Here is a 20,496-nt window from a genome sequence, read left to right as displayed (position 1 = left end):
TCACTCTCTTAATTTTCTCTTAACACAAGTTAATGGGTAGAACACATGAACAAACACGTGTAAGAGAGAGTCTTTGGTATTTGATATGAGTCTGACACCCTTCCCAAAGAGAAAAGTTTACAGCACATTACGTGCACACATTATATTATATTATCTTTGCATTCACCTCAAAAGAAACGTGGAAAAGAGAGGAGGGGGAATGGAAAACGCAAAAGAAAAATGAGAAGGAAAAAGAAAAAACAGGAAAGCACTTTAGGAGCTCGTGAAGTAATGTCTGTTTGTTTGGAAAAGACCAGCAGTCAGTGTTCATGAAAATAATCTAATCCATGCATGGAGGCAATATCACAGCTCACTGGATTGCATGGTGACTTTAAATCCATAAAGGCAAACACAAACAACTGCAGCACAGCACAGACTGAGAGGAAATCCATTTTCAGTTTGTAAAGAAAAAGACTACAAAACTACTTGCATTCATTTTCTGTTTTATAATGCAGAGGTTGCACACATTTGTTCATTATGAACAAAACTAGAATGCTCCAGACAGCTTTGTTCATTGTGGAAGTGATTGTGCTTGTAATGCAGACATAATATTAAAATGGTGTAATATTTGCAGAAATCATTAATCCATTATTCCAGATATCAAACAATATCTTGAATCAATATGTAATATGCTATATTATTTCCTCCATAACATATGGCCTAACCGCCACAGTATGTCAAGGGTCATCCTTGGCTTTTAACTACAACAAAAATCCCATTGGATTGTCCATAGCAGTAGAAATATATGAAGAGCAGATCTCACTCTGGGGAAATATCACAAATATAGACAGACACTTTCATTCAGTGCCTTGCCTTCCAGTCACACAGAACTCCATCCAGACAGACACATGCAGCATCTGAACTGAACCACAGTTAAGGGAAGGGGGGAAAACCTTCACTCTGCAACTGAAATATCTTTCCATTTTAAATGTTAATTATAGACCTGCTGAGTGTGGGGGGTTGTATGTGTCTGGACTGACCTCTTTTTGAAAATGTCAGACAAGCAAGGTCATGTAATTAATCTGTGTGTATCAGAGTATGTCAGTACTCTTGCTCTCTGTGTCTTAGTCTCTTTCTGTCTCTGTAATCTTTCATAAGTGTGTTAAGGCCAAGCAATCAATACTAAAACTAATTCCAGCCCCTCAACCAGCTCTACATACAAACATACTTAACGGTTGGTGTGTTTGTGTGTACCATCTATTTTCTATCTACCAAGGTTCATTGCAAGGACACAAAGCTTTTCAAGCCAGGCAAATACACTTTTACTGGCAATTTGCGAACTGAATGTCTTACCTTTACTTTTTCCTGCAGTTTTCCGAGGCAAACAGTGCTTTCTATGATGCGTGTGAGAACACCCTGCTTGTCTTTCTCTAGAGATGAAGCCTGAGGAAGGAGAAAGGGAACAGGATGGGTTACAAAGCTAGAGAGAGAGAGGAAGAGGAGGGATATAAAAGGACAGTCATGATTGAGGAGAGGTTGTAGGGACAAGAGCAGGGAAGGAAAGAGAGGAGCCAGTTAAAAGTGGGAAAAGAGCAAAGCAAATCTTTAAAAGTTTCACTGCTTTCTGTTGGGCACAAACAGATTTATAAACATTTCCCAAGCAGCAGTAAGGCTCTCTGTCTGGAAAAAGGGGAATTTGAAACATTCATAATCCCTGAGCTTAAAGCTCAGCCTCGAACACAAAAATAATTCAAACATTTCAAAATAGGAAAAATTTCGCAGATGTGCTGAACCAAAAAGTTGCTGTGGAGAGGATTTGATGAAAGGTTTGAATGTAACCCCTTTTCAAGGTCGAGGAATTCAGAAAATACTGTGTAATTTGCTAAAACATGCTTTGTATGTTAACAAACTACCAATGGTAGATTTCAGAAGACATGAGGAGACAAAAATGGATATTCCCCGCATGTGTATGTGAATGGCTGTGAGTGCAGGTTTCTGTTGAACTACCATGTGCATAAGCTGATCTCTTTCATGGGTGGTTTTCTCTGCAAGTGTGACGATGTTAGCAAGGTACTGATGAGCGACGAGCTCTTTCTCTAAAGAGTCTTCAACCTGTTGCTTCAGGACACTTATACACCTCTGAGCCTTCCTAATGAGGGAGAGAAACAGAAAAAAAGAGAGTGTTTTAAACCCTTATATCAGTCAGTATTATAAGTCAGTATTTTATTTAAATTCAAAACATACATATTATAGGGTACTCTCTTAACCTTTCCTCTCCCGCAAGGTTACACATGTATTCATTATTTTTGCCTTTATCAGCCACCAATTCAGTGGCTCCAAAAAGCACATGAAGGCAGCATAAATGTAATCCATATGAATCCAGTGGTTAAAGCCATGTTTTCAGAAGTGATATAATAGGTGTGGGTGAGAAACAGATTAATATTTAAGTCATTTTTTTATATAAATCTCCACATTCCTTTCCAAATTCTTCTTCTTATGTTTTTTTTGCGATTTGCATTCTTCATGCATATCATCACCAACTGGTTGGTGCTGGTCAAAGGTGCAGATTTATAGTAAAAAAAAAAAAAAAAGGACTTAAATGTTGATCTGTTTCTCACCCACACCAATCATATTGCTTCTGAAGATATGGATATAACCACTGGAGTCTTACAGATTACTTTTATGCTGTCTTTATGTGCTTTTTGGAGCTTCAAAGTTCTGACTACCATTCTCAATTGCATTGTATGGACCTACAGAGCTGAAATATTCTTCTAAAATTCTTCATTTGTGTTCAGCGGAAGAATAAAGTCATACACATTTGTAATGGCATAAGGGTGAGCAAATAATGAGAGAGTTTTTGGGTGAATCTTTTCCTTTAAATTTTTCAGCATGCAGTCCCTCTGCATCAGAGTTTACTGGTGTTGGTTGTTCAGTTGATTTGGAGTCTCTTCCTCATCTCTCCTCCTCAAACAGTGCTTCTGCTATTACACTTCCTGTCTGTTCTCCTTCTGTTTCTGTAGCCCTCTGACCAAAATAATCTGTCTCTGCTTCTGTGGCCTATTATTCATCCTGATCCTCCTCCTCCCAGCTAAACACGCTCTCACAGTCAGAAATTGCAGTCCTCAACTACAACAGAGTAGGCTAAAAGACACATTTCACAATATTTTACAGAGTGATTTTCTTCACCAAGACTGACAATGGCCAATATAGCCCAGTCTTTACATGACTGCTAGCTTAATACCGCAGAACTTTGATTTTAAATCAATATTATTGGTCTTAAGCCCTTCATCCTACACTTCCTAGAATAAGCAGCCTGAGCTTAACTGTACACACAGGTTGTTGAAACACTGACAATTATGTGTGTGTGTGTGCATTAAACATGAGTTTGTATGTTCAAGCATGCACCTGTTAGCTTGACGCGAAAGCTGGAGCTCTGTCTCAATGCGTTTGATGTCTGTATTGAGGTTGGTTTTAACCTGCAGCAGAGTCTTTTTCTCCGCTTCCATCGCACTTACACGAGCCAACAGCTCTTCAACCTCAGAATTCTTCGCTTTCTCATGTTCCTCCAGCTGCCTGAAACACACACACACACACACACACACACACACACACACTCTCAGCTGACTTAGTGAAAAGCATATAGAAAAGATTCAAGGTAAAGGCATGCATTTATCTTTAAAAATGGAGTACACGATTTTCCAATATAACAGAGCATCATAAGGATCTTTCTTTGTAACCACCTGCATTTTTTTTTTTTTTTTCTAATAAAGCCTTCTGGTGGAGAGAGTTGGCAGGAAATGATAGGGGAGAAGAGTGGGAATGGGATTGGAAAAGGACTTTATGAGCCGGGAATCGTACTCCAGTCACCTGTGATGCATCAACATTATACATCATGAGCGCAGCCCGCTAGGCTATGGCTCAGACAACCACCTGCATTTTGTGTGTGTCTAAGGCACCATGCATGCTTGTACTGTGTATGTGCAAGTGAATAGGTTTGTGGCAACATTCATTCATTCATTCATTCCATTACTTTATATTCACACAGACAGTGTGTAGGGTATAAATGAGTGTAGGTACTCTTTCTTTCTCAGTTTGAGAGAGGGAGAAGTAGAAAGAAGTGCGTTCTCTCTCCCTTTGTCTTTCTCTAGGTAAGTTCCAAAATCAATGACATACCCCAGAAAAATGTCAATGATTTTTTTAATATCCTGTTGTAACTGGAAGAAAAAAAAAAAAAAATCTCATAGGAAGCACACTACCTCCCCTCACTCAATACTCACAGCAGTCTTCTCACTGCAAAGCCTCTCATTCTTCAGCAGTTCATCAATAGCAATGAATGTCTGTCCTTCCTAATTTTCTGTATTCTCTCTATATTGTCTTTCTCTTTTATTGAAAGTGTCTACCTTCCAGTGAAAATGTGAAACACAGCAGTTGTTCTGAGGCAATGCTTTCTCTGGATGTTTTTAAATTCAAACTTAAAGTGCCCTTTCAAGTATTTTTAATGATTAAAATGTGGAAAATGTAACAACAACTTTGCAAAATTTGATACGCTTAAAAAAAATGGTAACTTGGGGAGTGGTTGGAAAATAGGAAAATACATGAAGGATGTACAATGATAAATAATAAAATTCAAGCATTGCCTTTTATATGTAAATTTTAGAATGCCACTATATACGAGTGTGACGAGGAGGAGGGCGTGGCCAGGCCTTGATGGAGCATGGCCGGTGCTGAATCAGCTGGTTCAAGAGAAAGAGATGCACGTGGCAGTGTTGCATATGTTTAACACTGTTTATGTTTAAGTTCATTGTTTAAGTTCATTTGTGCATCATGCACCTGTTACAATGAGATTATCATTATACTGTGCTTACATTTCAGATTTATATACTATACCATGCTCTTGTGTTTCTTTTCCATTTGACAAAGTCTTTGTTTATACACTCTGTGAGAGGCACTTTAAAGAAGTGCTTTATGTTGCCAGAAAGGAGAAAAGTCTGGATTACAGTGAAAAATGTTAAATATGTCATACAGGTCCAAATTATCCATGACTCTATGGAATTATGAGTCGAAACAAGAAAACACAGCATGAAAGAATGTGCTGCTGTCAAATTCTGTGTCTAAAATGCAGTGCCAAATGAATTCAAGTAGCATTTTACAGAAGGCTGACATTAACATGTACATACTGTATATCTACATGTCACTATATAACATGTCAACAAAGGAACACAGCACTCCCTTTTTTGAGGACCTTGTACCTTTTTAATTTGTCTGTCACATCGTTGTGTTCAGCCAAGCTTAGAGAGTTTTGTAAAGCCAAGCGCACCCTCTGAAACTCGGTCTTTAGGGCATGGTGCTCTTTACGCTCCACTTCTAGCTCCTTTTCTAGAGCCTGCTTGTCCGACTCCAGCAACATCACCTGTTTCGTGACCTTACACACTACACACACAGAGAGGCATCTGAATGTATGCAAATAAATAATAAGTAAGCAGTATATGCTCAATAAAGGCAGAGAGAACTATGCTAAAGTAGACAGAGGAATAGAGAATACAATGCACAAGGATAACCTACAGCAGTGACTCTCAACATTTTTCCTTGAACCACCCCCCCATTATATACAGTATCTAATGTTATATACTGTATAACGGTTGACAAATGTGTTATTCAAAGGGATAGTTCACCCAAAAACATTTTTTCTCAATATTTACTCACCCTCATGATATCCCAGGTGTGTATGACTTTCCTCATCACCAGAACATATTTGAAGAAAAAAACAAAAATATCTTAGCCCTGTAGGTCCTTAAAATGCAAGTGAATGGAGATTTCTCTTTTGAAGCTCCAAAATTCACAGACAGTCAGCATAAACGTCATCCATACGACACCAGCTGTTAAATTAATGTCTTCTTAAGCGTCACAATCACTTTTGGTGCGAAAAAGATAAATATTTAAGTATTTTTTTTTAACTCTAAATCATGCTTCCGGTCAGGAGCGGTACGCGCATGTGACGTAATCACATTGGCATTTGAAACACGTGAGAACTGACGCATGTGCGTCACAGCCGGAGGAGACGCACTGTTTACAAGTGAGGAGGAGGAATGCTGTACAGTAGCTTGGTTGGTTTTGGTTAAGATCTGTTATTATCTGTTTCTTTACTCACAATGGTGCGTTTGTGTACTTATCCTAGATGTCTCAACCAAGTGGAGAACGTGAGATTACTTCGGTATCATGGTAACGCGAATACATCACGAGAGACCGCTTGGATTCCACCCTCTCGTGAACCTCACCCTCACGTTGGATTATAGTTAAAAAGTACTTTAATAGTACTTAAATATTGATCTTTTTTGCACCAAAAGTGATTGTATCGCTTTAGAAGACATTAATTTAACCGCTGGAGTCATATTGATGAAGTTTATGCTGACTGTCTGTGATTTTTGGACCTTCAAAAGAGAAATCTCCATTCACTTGCAGTTTAAGGACCTCCTGAGCTAAGATATTTTTCTATTTTCTATTTTTCTTCAAATGTGTTCTGGTGAAGATAGAAAGTCATACACACCTGGGATACAATGAGGGTGAATAAATAATGAGAGCATTTTCATTTTGGGGTGAACTATCCCTTTAATAATTGCTGAGGTAATTTTCTCCGTGTGATCGCTTCTCTCTCCATGCTTTGTGGCAGAGCAGATGCAGACAGAAAAGCTTGATGGCGTCAGGAACAGTAACAAAGGGAAGTGGGGCTTTTGTGTCTTCTCTCTTGTGTCTGCTTGAAGGTCTCGTTATAAAGCGTTAACATATCAACAAGGTATGCAGTTTTAAGAGGTCTTACCGTGGTAAACTCCAATACGGTAGTACCGTAAGTTATGTTGTAAGTGTGGTAGTAAATATTTTCACTAAAAATCTTCATTTGAATCAGACCTATGTCTGCAATAACATTAAAATATAGTCTTTTCGAGTGCCGTCCCCTTCACGCAGTGCCCTTTAAGAGCGCAAAATGCTGTTTACAATTTGCCCCTTATATGGTATTATTTATTTTTCAATGAGTGGTTTTCCCATGCTTCAAACACATCCGTCTGAATCCCAGTGTGTTAATTTAGCGGTCGTGTCTCCTAATGGATAATATGGATTTAAGTAAAACTTTGGAGAGTGAGATGCTTTTTACACAACACAATTTACGTAGCTAGATTTGGAATTATTTTTGGTTTTGCTTGATGAGACAAGGAAAACCCATCTGCCGTGAATGTCGACAGAGATTTCAAGCCAAAGGGGGAAACACTAGCAACCTTATTAAACACCTTCAGACACATCCCACTGCCTCTGCAGAATACACACGGGTAAGTGTCACTTAATTTAACCTAAATGCTTTATCTTAACATTCACAGATTTACCATTTCTCTGAAAAAAAAATCGAACATTGCACTCATTTATTTTTTTTTTACCAAGTACAAATGCATGGTGGCAATAACGTCGCAAAGTTCGCATTTATGTTTAGATCATGTCCCTGAGCCGCGTGATCAAACCGGTGTGTAATCCGCATTCGCGCTGCTGTTTACCAGGAGAGAGGGGCTGAAGCGGTTGTAATAAAGAAACAGCTGCTCAAAACAGTTTTTTCAACGTTACAATATCTTTATTTTTATGTTAGCAATAATCAAATAATCACAGAAATAATGGAATAAAAGTTTAAAGCCGTTGTCGTTTGAACTTGCTGTTTTGATGAGGCGAAGATTTTATTTTTTTAAAAATGACGTCAAACTAAGAATGTATTAGATAACAAGTTAGTCCATTTGAGCATTCTCCCAATTCATCCATCAATTTTCACCACTTCCAAAGCAACAAGTGGAATGGCTAATTTCTAAGAACCACCTTTGCTATGACAAACTGTTAAGAATTAACACACTATCTTGTGGTATCGTGATATTATTTAATATTGTGATACTTGGTATCGTAAGATATGATTATGGTATCGTGACAGCCCTAGTTGAAACTACATTTGCTGCCATCCCAGACCACTCAGAGCCAGACTAAACATTTGTATGACTCTTAAGCTGGTGTCTCACTAGCTGATTTGTCAGCCGATGTCCGTTCGTAAGCATAATTTTCACCCCCGATCAAAATTGAGCTGTTTTCGAATTGGCTAGTGAGATGTCAGCCTTAGGAAGCAAGAAGGCAAATTAGACCAAAATCTAAAGTATTATAAAGCAAGATTCTCCATGTCCCAGCAGCACAATATGAACATTGAGGTAGTGTATGTGTGATACCCTCCTGCGCGTGTCTGCTGTGGGCCTCCTTAGCTTTAGCATGCTGCAGTTCCAATTGCTCTATGAACACTTGATTCTCCTCCAATACCAAGCGAGCTTGCTCCTGCAATTGCCTCCTACACACACACACACACACACACACACACACACGTTTCAGTGTCTGTATGATACTGTCATTAAAGTGAAACTGGCAGCATGGGAAGAGAAGAGAGGTCCATCACTGATGAAGAAGACGAGCTGACTGAACAGCTAGTAATTAATATAAACAAAAAAAGAAGCTAGATTCCAGTTTGGTTAATTACATACACTGGTGGCCAAAAGTTTTTAATAATGTACAGATTTTGCTGTTTTGGAAGGAAATTGGTACTTTAATTCACCAAAGTGGCATTCATCTGATCACAAAGTATAGTCAGGACATTACTGATGTAAAAAACAGCACCATCACTATTTGAAAAAAAGTTATTTGGTCTTTTATCAAATCTAGACAGGCCCCATTTCCAGCAGCCATCACTCCAACACCTTATCCTTGTGTAATCATGCTAAATTGCTAGTTTGGTTCTAGAAAATCACTTGCCATTATATCAAACACAGCTGAAAGCTATTTGGTTCGTTAAATTAAGCTTATGTGTGACAATGTGTCTTTCTGTTTGTTTTTGAGTTGCCACAGTATGCAATAGACTGGCATGTCTTAAGGTCAATATTAGGTCAAAAGTGGCAAAAAAGAAACAGCTTTCTCTAGAAACTCATCAGTCAATCATTGTTTTGAGGAATGAAGGCTATACAATGCTTGAAATTGTAGCCAGTCAGGATGCTCTCTACAGTGCTGGTGTAGAACCGTGTGAGGATGTGGTGGTTCATACCAAACTTCCTGACACACCTGAGGAAGTTTGGAATGAACCGCCACATCCTCACACGGTTCTACAACAGCACTGTAGAGAACATCCTGACTGGCTGCATCACTGCCTGGTACGGCAACAGCACCGCCCTCAACTGCAAAGCCTTGCAAAGGGTGGTGCGAACTGCCAGACACATCATTGGAGGTGAGCTTCCCTCCCTCCAGGACATATATACCAGGTGGTGTGTGAAAAAAGCTCGGAGGATTGTCAGAAACTCCAGCCACTTGAGCCATGGGCTGCTCTCACTGCTACCATCAGGCAGGCGGTATTGCAGCAACAGGACCCGCACCAGCCGACTTCATGACAGCTTCCTCCCCCAAGCAATCAGACTTTTGAACTCTTGATCGCTCACGATCAATATACATCAGCACTGCACTTTATTAATCATATAATCTTATATCTCACACTGGACTGTTATAAATAATATTCTCTCTTAACAACACACTGGCAACTGACTATCAACCGACAGCCTGAATGTCAATACAGCACAATACATCCTACTGTATATTTTATATATACTATTTTTATTGTATACTGTGTATTCTATATTGTGTGTATTGTATACTGTACGTTGTATATTATTATTTGTATATTGTGTTGTGTGTAATTGTGTATATTAGATATGTAAACTGTGTTGTGTAAATCTGATGTTATTGTAAATTGGTATATGTCTCATCACTGTCATGACTGCTATGTTGCTCGGAACTGCACCCAAGACTTTCACCCACTGTTGCACTTGTGTATATGGTTGTGTGACAATAAAGTGATTTGATTTGAAAATTGCCAAAAAAACTGAAGATTTCATACAAAGGTGTACACTACAGTCTTCAAAGACAAAGGACAACTGGCTCTAACAAGGACAGAAAGAGATGTGGAAGGCCAGATGTACAACTAAACAAGAGGATAAGTACATCAGAGTCTCTAGTTTGAGAAATAGACGCATCACATGTCCTCAGCTGACAGCTTCATTGAATTCTACCCACTCAACACCGGTTTCATGTACAACAGTAAAGAGAAGACTCGGGTGCAGGCCTTATGGGAAGAATTGCAAAGAAAAAGACACTTTTGAAACAGAAAAACAAAAAGAAAACAGAGTGGGCAAAGAAACACAGACATTGGACAACAGATAATTGGAAAAGAGTGTTATGGATCTTAATCCCATTGAGCTTTTGTGGAGATATTTCGATAAGAACTCTTTGAAGTAGTTTAAAAAATGTATTATCATGTTATTAATGTCCTGTCTATACATTGTGATCAGTTGAATGCTACTTTGGTGAATAAAAGTGCCAATTTCTTTCCATAAGAGCAAAATCTTTACATTATTCCAAACTTTTGGCTGCCAGTGTAAATAACATTGCAATTTTGCTTGCATAACCACTAAATTATTCCTGACACAAAGAGAGCCCTGAGTTTTCTTTGTATCAGAAATTCAGACACAAGGAAAAAGTACTGCTGAGGGTTAGGTACATTCACAGGAAGAGAAATTTGATTGAATGAGCAAAATGCAGAAAAACTCTTTGCACTCACACATAAAAACACAATGTGTTTTATATGCACTGAAATTATGTGTCAGACATGCAAGCACAGTTCCCATGGAAACGTAGACCTAAAACAAGTTTTAAAAACAACTTTGAAGAGACGTTAGAAAACCAAAGGAGAGGATGATGAAAATATATATTTTTTAACATGAATTAAATGAAAGAAAACATCCAGTAAATTACATGTATCATTACTCTACCTCATGTGGAAATGACCTCACTTTGATTACCATAACTTCAGCCAGTTGTGTTCATACAGGACCATGAGTGAGAGAGTGCTGTGATGGAGCTTGGCTGAAAGCGAGAGGCATGCTTCAAGGACAAGATGCCTTGTTTTGTCATCGCCCTCAAGACTATCGGAATCCAACTGTACATGTTTTTCCTTTTTTTAATTTTTTGTTGTGAAATACAATCCTCTCAGGGGCATGTCAACTAAATCCAATTGTGATTTAATTCCCAGCCACAAAAAAACAAATGCATATGCAAAAACATTTTCACAAACACTCACCACTCTTTGTTACTGACAGCGCTGCTCTTGTTGACTTGAGCATGAAGTTTCTCATTTTCCTGAATGACCTCCTCCGCACGTACTCTCAGACTCTGCATCTCTTCCTGTCAGGAGCAGAAGCAAAGGTAACCATCATTCAGCCACACAACAAACTCCAAACTTCTAAAGTACCTCAAAGTTAACCCCAAAAGACATAATTTTACTCACCCTCAAACTGTTACAAATCTGGGCCCGAATTCACAAAGATTTTTATCTTGCCACTAGGAGTTCTCCAAAAAGTTCCAAGCTAAGAGTTTTTGCTTAAAACCTATTCACAAAACTGACAAGAGCAAGTTTTACTTAGGAACTCTTAATGTAAGAGTAAGGCCAAAGTCTTTCTAGCAAGTCAGTCCACTGTCAGTGTTCCAATTTCTCCCATTCATTTTAATAGAATTGGACCATCTCTGCTAAATAATCTCTGGTATGGCGGAGTTGACCTCATTGCTATGGATGAGGTCACATTTTAAGAGCGCGCTCTTTTAAATCGCCCAAAGTGATTGGTAGACAGTGAAGCGCTATTCGTCAGCAAATTCCTCATAGACAGATAGTGGGATATACAGTATATAACAAATACAAGAAAGACAGAGAGACAGACAGACAAACAGACAGATAGGTGAGCCTATTTGTCTCGCTTCAGAGAAAAATGGTGCCTTTTTTCTCCGAAACAAGCGCGTAATTACGAGGAAACATACACTATGAATTGTCGGTAGTATGGAGGACTTCTAAGCTGTCGTGGGTTTAGGAGCTACTTTCAGCATTAAAATGCTTCATGAATTACTCTTAGATGAAAATTTTCTAAGTCCTAAAAATTAGGAGCGGCACAGCCCTAATTTTTAAGAGTTGCTCCTAAATTTCCGTGTTAGGAGCTACTTTTAGCCTTAGGATTTTTTGTGAATACGGGCCCTGTATGACTTTTTTTATCCCATGGAACACAAAAGGAGATGTTAGGCAGAATGTTGGCCTCAGTCACAGTTCACTTTCATTGTAACTTTTTTCCATACAATGAAAGTGAATGGTGTCTGACTCTAACATACTGCCAATCTCATTTTGTGTTCTGCAGAGGAAAGAAAGTCATACAGGTTTGGGACAATTTAAGGGTAAGTATATGATGATAGAATTTTCATTTTAGGGTGAACTATCCCTTTAAGGATGATTATTGGTATGCAAGAGTGCAGGATAACCTTGCTCTTGTGAATCTGAAAGTGTATTCATCTCATCTAGAGATCATCTGAAATTTGGTGCAGAGAGTCACCTCAGTTCTTTTCTTTCTTTCTTTCTTTTTTTTTTTTTTTAAACTTTAAACCTTTAATTTGAATTATAAACATTTGCCATGAGAAAAAAAATACAAGGCAGTAAAAACAGGTAGAAAACTCTGCATTGCCCATGCAGAGATGGGCAGTTTTTTCTTGTCAACTCTTGTCAAATTTTGGCCTTGAGTCCACCAATGTAGTGGCTAGTAAGATCATATGGATATAATTCTTTAAAGCAGAAAAAAAAAAAAAAGAATAAAAAGAAAAAGGTAAAAAAAAATATGCTCATGCAACTGTGAGTGCTACAATACAGTAGTGTCCTGTTGACTGCAAACCACAGATCATGGCTGAGTGTTACAACATACATTTACCTGACAGCAAAAACAGACTTGTGCTGGACTGTGTACATCACTACATCCATAAAACAAGCAAAAGACAAATGTCAGACTGGGTCCACTCCCTCCAGACAGTCTGTATATAAGGCATAGTCACTAAGGATAGACTGGAGCGGTGATGACTGCTACCCACCTTGGAAGCTAGGAAGAGGGTGCTCAGGCTGCAGGGTTTGCATGAAGCACTGTATACAACTTTGCAATGAACTAACAATTTTGCTATTTCTTCCCTCAGTTTTGTGTCAGTGTAAAGTATGGTTATGAATAAAACATCACAGATATGTACCATGGCAGTGTTGGGGGAGATGCCACCAATAAAATCACTACAGACAAAATGGCCAAGACATCATTTCAGAGACATAAAATAAGATAAATACATTTGCAGGTGCCTGAAGTTGCTAAAAGAGGAAAGCAATATTAGCGATTGTATTTAACAGACAGAAAACAGGAGTATCGTGTCAGTCATCTCATAACAGGTATGTCTAAGGGCATTAAAATGTTCTTCCAATATGTGCATTTATGCACACTTCAGCAGACACAACGGTTTCAGTATGGAGTATGTTCAGAAAAATTCCAAATGCATAACATGACGTGGGAGACTTGTGAGGTTGGGTTGTGGTGGGAGGGGAGGAATGGAGAGGGTGAAAGGAGGGTAAAACTGCAACAAGTCATGAGTATTAGAACTCCTCCTGGTCTTCTGACTCCGCGTCTGGTATGTCAAACCCCTGATCCTCTGCAGGGTGGGGTCTCCCTCACCCTGCTTCTCCTGACAAATCAGCTCAATGTTCCTCAGTTTGCCAAAGTCCCGCTCTTTCTCCATGTCCTGGAACGTAGACTTTAAGATGTTTAACTCTTGAATAAGCTCCACTCGTTCCTCATCACCACCCGCACCAGGACATCGTGCAGAGCTAGGTGCCATCTTGGGTGTTACCTTGGCAACAGCTGCTCTCTGGGGTGCTGCATTTATGATCTTCTTGGGCAGACATGGACGGGGTGGCTGCAGGCATGATGTCCTGGCCCTGTCGTGCCTCCACTGGATCATAATCTTTACCATCGTAGGTGGCGTCAAAGAATTTCTTAAACCTTCACCAATTTGTCAACCAGGATTATTTTATCAGCTCCCATTCTCTTGAAAGCAGCTTGCATTATCTTAAAATTGTGAATGTATTCATGCTCTAATTTTGCACCAAATTTAACTTTCTTCAAAGGTATGCAGCCAGGGAAGAGCATGTCCATGAATTGGCAGTATGCTGCACCTGAACATAAAAGCTCAATCTTAGTGAAGTTCATCTGTAATGACTCATTGATCCATGCAAGCATATCATGTCAACTCAGATTGTTGCTGGTCACTCAGGTGGAATATACATTCACAGCCATGTCCTCTTGTTCGCCGGCGCCTTTTTCTCTCTGTTCATGCGTCGGTTTGTTCTCTCGAGTCACCTCAGTTATCATCAAATGACTGCTTAGGGGGGGTCGTGATGCCATGTGAGGTTTGGACGTGTGAACGACGAGCTCAGCGCACTTTTCTAGTTTTAACACTATTAATGACCTAAACTTGTGAGATTCGATACACTCTGTTCCATAACTGTTCTAGGAGGACAATATGTCAAAGAATTCAAAATCCTCGAGCTCTGGAAACATTAAAAGACACTTAAGTGCTCAAGCTGACACCCCCGAGAAGGCCCCGAGCCAAGGAGCCATTTTGGTCAGAGAAATGAGGGAAATTCGGCGAGAGATGTTGAACATACCGGCAATGCTGACGAAGGTCCTTGCTGACTTGGAGGATCTTGCTGTAATACGTTGATCGATCACTGCCACGGAGATGAAATTCTCTGAGATGGTTACAAGAGTGGGGAATGTCGAGAAACGGATCGATTATCTGGAGTCATCGGAGAGGGAATTATCTGCTAATCCGTTAGCGACCAAGGTGGATTTGGAGAGTGTCTGGGAAAAGTTGGAGGACATGGAGAACCGTAGCCGGCGGAATAACGTCCCAATCGTCGGAATTCCTGAGGCCGAAGAGGGTCAGTATATGGTGAAATTCCTAGACGGGCTCTTTCCGAATCTGCTTGACATTACAGGCCATAAGCTGGAAATCAAGCGAGCTCACAGAGTTCTGGCTCGGCGATCCGCTGGGGGAGACAGGCCCCAATCAATTCTGGCCAAATTTCTGAGATCATCCGATAAAGATCTAGTGTTACACGAGGCGAGGAGTAAAGGAAAGCATTTTTGGAAGAACCACAGCATTGTCTTGTTCCCAGACTTTGCAAATTCGATGAGAGGAACGTGATCGATTCAAGGAATGCAAGAAACTCTTACATCAACGGAAGGTCGCTTTTGCACTGATATTCCTGGCCAAATTGAGAACAGATCCTAAGGATGGACGTAAAACATTCACATGCCCACAGCAAGCGATGTCCTTCATAAAGTAAATGGAGTGAGTAAGATATTTTGTGGTAAGATATTTTTTCATGTTGCAGCCGAGTGGACCGTCTAACTGAACATTCAATTGACTGTCTGAGAAAACGGAGCACCTTTGTTTCTTTTTGTGCTGGTTCCGCCTAGCGGCTGGAATTTGTTTTGTGGAGTAACACTCCTTTGGGACAGTTTGTGGATGAATCTGCATGCCCTGTGTGCTTATGCCTCCTATTGGCTGGAGTTTGTTTTGTGGAGTATTTCTTGAAAAACATTGGAGTGATTATGTCATTTGTTGCACTCATGTAGCAGCTGGATGGGCCGGCTCACTGAACATTCATTTGACTGTTCGAGGAAACTGAGTGCCTTTATTTTTTTTTGTGCTGGTTCCGCCTAGCGGCTGGAGTATGTTTTGTGGAGTAACACACCTTCAGGTCAATTTTGTGGATGAATCCACACACTCTTTGTGTTTATTCTGCCTATTGGCTGGAGTTTGTTTTATAGATTATCTTTTTTTGTGTAATTCTGTCTCACAAAATTTGGATAGAAACACCGGATTTGAGTAATCTGATGGCAAGGCTGTCGCGGGGGCTCTCGTAGGTGTACATGGACTGTTTGAGTTGAGGGATGGACGCCAGTTGGCGCTATGTTGCGTGTTTTTCTTTTTTCTGTTTGTTTGGTTCTGGGGGAAGTTTGGGGTTTGATTGTCGCACTAATGTTGGAATGTGGTCTTTATAATTTATAATGTTTTCGACACAATCTATTTTTTCTCATATGTTAAAATGTTAAATGTTAATACGAGTGGATTGTCTCTCTTCACATGGAATATGATTGGGTTGGGGCACCCAATAAAAAGAAAGGTTATTTATTTTCTTAAACGTAAGAAATATGATATAGTGTTTCTTCAAGAAACGCAACTTTCCCCGCAGGAAGCTGAAAAATTTGGGAAGATATGGGGTGGACATGTTTTCTTAAGTGCTGGCTCAAGTAACTGCAGGGGAGTCATTACACTGATAAGTAAGCATCTACAATTCAAATGTCTCAAACTGATTAAAGATAAATTAGGAAGAGTCGTTATTGTTTTAGCAGAAATTCAGAGGCAAAGTCTTATTTTGGCTAATATTTATGCACCTAACGTTGATGATCAGGGCTTTTTTATAGATTTTGAAGGGATGTTGCAAGCCGCTGGCACCCCTCATGATATAATATTGGGAGAAGACTTTAATCTTTTGATGGACTCAGTCTTTGATCATAGTGAAGCAAAAGTGTGCAAGCCCCCTAAAGCAACATTGACACTTCACAGGATGTGTAAAAATCTTGGTCTTACAGATATTTGGAAACTTTTGAACCCATATGGTAGGGACTATAATTTTTTTCATCAGTCCATAAGATTTACTCTAGAATAGATTTTTTTTTTTTTATATATCTAAGTCCTTCTTTTCATCTGTTGTTGATTGCTCAATTGGAAATATTTTAGTCTCAGATCATGTCCTGATGTGTTTAGAGGTTCTTGGAGGGCTCTCGGGCAGAGGCAGTGGAGAGAGAACTATAGTTTTAAATGTTTGTGATTATTATATATACAGTATATATATATTTTTTGTGTGTGTGTATACTCATGTGTGACCACACGGATGTTTGTTGGGGGTCAGAGTGGGGTTGGGGATTGGGGGAGAGGGGGTAATAGTGGAGGTTAAATGTTGATTCTGTGAATATATGTTTTGCTTTTCTTTGTTAATTGTATGAATCAATAAAAACTGTTAATCAGAAAGAAAAAAAAACAGCTGCTTAGCAAGCTCTCAAAATAACAGCTCGATGCAAGAATGAAGCTCTCTTAGGTGATGTTCAATCTATCTTTAAGAAATTTCCAGAAGAATATGGGACATTTTGACAGTGTGAGCTATATTGTGGTTATTGTGTGGGAGTTGACTTTGAAATGAAATTCAAAACATTTAAATATTACTGATGAAAATTATGGATTATTCATCACTTGATTGCAGAGAGAGTGAGGTAAAAGTGCTGTCATTCTCTTTGAAACATAAAACGTGACTTTGAATGGAAAGAGCTTTAAAAATCATGGCAGGTTAGTGTGGTGGATGTGATGGCTCCACTTCAGTGTGTGAGAGAGACAGAGAAAAAGTGAAAATGCAAAACTGGGACAGATGGATGGATGGACAGACAGATTAACAGACATGGCTAATCTCATTAGTTCTTTCATCTATCCATGTTAATATATGACACACCAGCAGTTGACACTCAATACATATTTATAATGGATGAGTTCACACTTTGTAAAGCCTGGGAATTAATCACATCACAAGAACTATAATTCTTGCACACAGAAACAAAACTATAAGGGTAAACGGATTTTAACTTTCCCATTCTCACACAAACTTACCTCACATGACATAAGGAGGTTGTCTCTGGCATTCAGCTGATCCTCATAGGCCAACAGAAGGGGCGATAAATATTTCATATCCAGCTAAGGCAATAAAGAGTACAGCCATAGACTTAAACAAAGACAATGAAACCAAAACATGCCTTTCTATTTTTTTTCTCCCTCATTACAAGGTCATGCTGACCAGGGCTGTGGAATAATTTGATAAAAGATGGCTTTACTGCAAGTGCTTTCATTTTTTATTAAAGCATAACATGCACTACCTTCATAACAAACATGGGACTGCATCAGTTAAGGATGAGCAATCGTTCAGAAACTTTATCAAAAACTCTAAGAGACAATGTGGAAATGTAGGAACAACATGAAACAAACAGACAAACAACTATGAAAAATGAAAACTAACAGCAGTTTAAAAGTTCCTACTCACCAACCAAGGAGGTGCAGGTCCTTTCATTGGCAGCCCTTTGAGTTGAGCATTCTGCAAAATGTAGGACAAGAAAAGCATATGTGACAATGCATTATCTGAGTTTCTTTATTCACATGTATATTGGGAAATGACAAAAGATCAGAAAGTACTGTAATTACACAGAGATGTAATTACAGCGCAGTGCCAGTTCTTGGGCAGCTGAGTTGAGCAAAAGGACGAGACAGAATAAAAGTATAGAAAGAGAAGAATATACCATAAAAGAATTGGCATTTAGCTGATCTCATTGACCACATACATTTTTACCCATATGTGGTCAATGAGATTAGCAGTAATATTGGATTTAAATCTGTGACATAAGGGCTTAGAGTTTGACAGCAGTGTGAAAGTGTGTTTAAGAGATGTGTGTGCTTAAAAGCAATAAGAGATGAGTTACAGAGGTCTGTTACAGAGACCAAAGCATGAGGGCAATTCAGAACTCAAAAGTGATATGAGTCAATGGCCCCCTCAGGACAGAACGAGGGACACAAATAAACACATACAAACAGCTTAGAGCTGGTGCAGCTCAGAGGCTGGTTTAGGACAATGGTCATTGTGAGTTGGAAGAGACATACAGTATTTTGTATGCTGGACATGGTCTGCAACCTTCTCTCTCCTTTCTACACACATTTACATGTGGGTTTTTATATCATGATGTTTTCCCACACATTATTTTAATGGACTTAATTTGTATCATTATAGACTAAGCGTGGCCATTTTTACCTGTGACATAGCACATTGTTTAGTCCCTTTATTAAGCTATTTTCATCATGGTCCCCAAAACAACAGCAAAACCTGGCACGCATACAGTACACATTTGCTTTTCTGTCACAGTGGGGATTTTCCATTGCCTTCTATTCTGAGCTAAGGATAAGCTATTTTCTATCTTTTAATCCTGTACCCCTAAACCTAACGCTTACACAGACTTTTTTGCATTTTCACATTTACATTAGGAAATTATTTTGTATGTTTATTGACATTTTCCCCATGAGGATGCTGTCTGGTACCCACAATAAAGGTTTTACTTTCCATGTGGGGACATTTTGCTCCCACAACGTAGGAAACACCTGAACCCACAAGTTTTGTTTGTTTTTCTGTCACAGTGGAGATTTTTCATTGACTTTTGTTTTCATGCTGAGCTAATGTTAAGCTATGTTCTCCTAACCCTACCTCTACAACTCACAGAAACATTTGTGATTTTTAGATTAAGTACATGTTTAAAAAGCTGTTTTGCTGGAGCCTGGGTAGCTCAGCGAGTACTGACGCTGACTACCACCCCTGAAGTCGTAAGTTGGAATCCAGAGTGTGCTCCAGTCAGGTCTCCTAAGCAACCAAATTGGCCCAGTTGCTAGGGAAAGTAGAGTCACATGGGGTAACCTCCTCGTGGTCGCGATTAGTGGTTCTCGCTCTCAATGGGGCGTGTGGTAAGTTGTGAGTGGATCGCGGAGAATAGCATGAGCCTCCACATGCGGAGTCTCCACGGTGTCATGCACAATGAGCCACGTGATAAGATGCGCAGACTGACGGTCTCAGAAGCCGAGGCAAACTAGACTTGTCCTCCGCCACCCTGACTGAGGTGAGTAACAGCGCCATCAAGAGGACCTACTAAGTGGTGGAAATTGGGCATTCCAAATTGGGAGAAAAGGGGATAAAAAAAATAAATAAAAAAAAAGCTGTTTTGCTCATGGAGACCGTTGTTTGTCCCCATAACGTAAGTGATTTTACTCTCCTAGTAGGCACATTCAGAACTCAATATAGACAAAACCTGAATCACACACACATTTGGCTTTCAGAGACAAATATTTCACTCCAATCCAGAGAAATCATAAAGAGACTGCCTTTAACAATCACAATGGTTTGTGGTTGGATTTTCCCTAAATCTATAATTGTGTAATAATGAATGAGTGGAGTTAATGGTGAGCTAGTCTCTCAGTGCTGATACACTTTGTCACATGAGCAACCATGTAAGTGCGACAAGCCTGTTTTAGCCTGAGTTAAATTGAATGAAGGAGGTTATTATCCAATTCATTGTGCAGAAATCCGTTTTTTTTCTAAACCTGCTAATTCTAATCCCATTTTATTTGTGAAGAAAATTGTGCTGTGTCCCTCTGTGGGATGCACTTTTTAACTTTAATTAGAGTACAAGAAACACTGCTGAGTCCCAAGAGTTAATGACTCATTTACATTGCAGCAGCCACTGCCCCAATCACTTCAGCAGACCTCCCATGCACGCTCCCTCCTGCAGCCTACTCCCTTAACAGAGCATTCAGAGACACTTTCAGTGTTATACTGATCCACTTAAGGTTGGAGAGCGAAGCAATCAACAGTACTGTAAAAAAACAGAGTCCTGTGGATAGTGTGTGTGTGTGTGTGACACA

At 39.4% G+C, this 20,496-nt stretch overlaps 1 protein-coding gene and 1 pseudogene across 7 annotated transcripts in view; both read right to left on the bottom strand.

The window, feature by feature from the left end:
* The window catches only part of cep89 (centrosomal protein 89), a 130,190-nt gene that overhangs the window by 75,517 nt on the left and 34,177 nt on the right, over positions 1-20,496 (bottom strand). For all 7 annotated transcript variants that reach the window (XM_051706035.1, XM_051706064.1, XM_051706045.1 and 4 more), the window contains 8 exons: positions 18,083-18,133; positions 17,656-17,739; positions 11,165-11,268; positions 8,223-8,338; positions 5,229-5,409; positions 3,385-3,552; positions 1,987-2,128; positions 1,333-1,422 (listed from right to left, as the gene is read on the bottom strand). In XM_051706035.1, the coding sequence (XP_051561995.1) occupies positions 1,333-1,422; positions 1,987-2,128; positions 3,385-3,552; positions 5,229-5,409; positions 8,223-8,338; positions 11,165-11,268; positions 17,656-17,739; positions 18,083-18,133 (936 nt within the window). The remainder of the gene's footprint in view (positions 1-1,332; positions 1,423-1,986; positions 2,129-3,384; positions 3,553-5,228; positions 5,410-8,222; positions 8,339-11,164; positions 11,269-17,655; positions 17,740-18,082; positions 18,134-20,496) is intronic.
* Positions 13,523-14,932, bottom strand: LOC127445865 (microtubule-associated protein RP/EB family member 1-like; annotated as a pseudogene).

Source organism: Myxocyprinus asiaticus, chromosome 1, assembly GCF_019703515.2.
Source record: "Myxocyprinus asiaticus isolate MX2 ecotype Aquarium Trade chromosome 1, UBuf_Myxa_2, whole genome shotgun sequence".
NCBI lineage: Eukaryota > Metazoa > Chordata > Actinopteri > Cypriniformes > Catostomidae > Myxocyprinus > Myxocyprinus asiaticus.
Note: the sequence above shows the minus strand (reverse complement) of the source record. Positions and strands in the feature narration are given on the sequence as shown.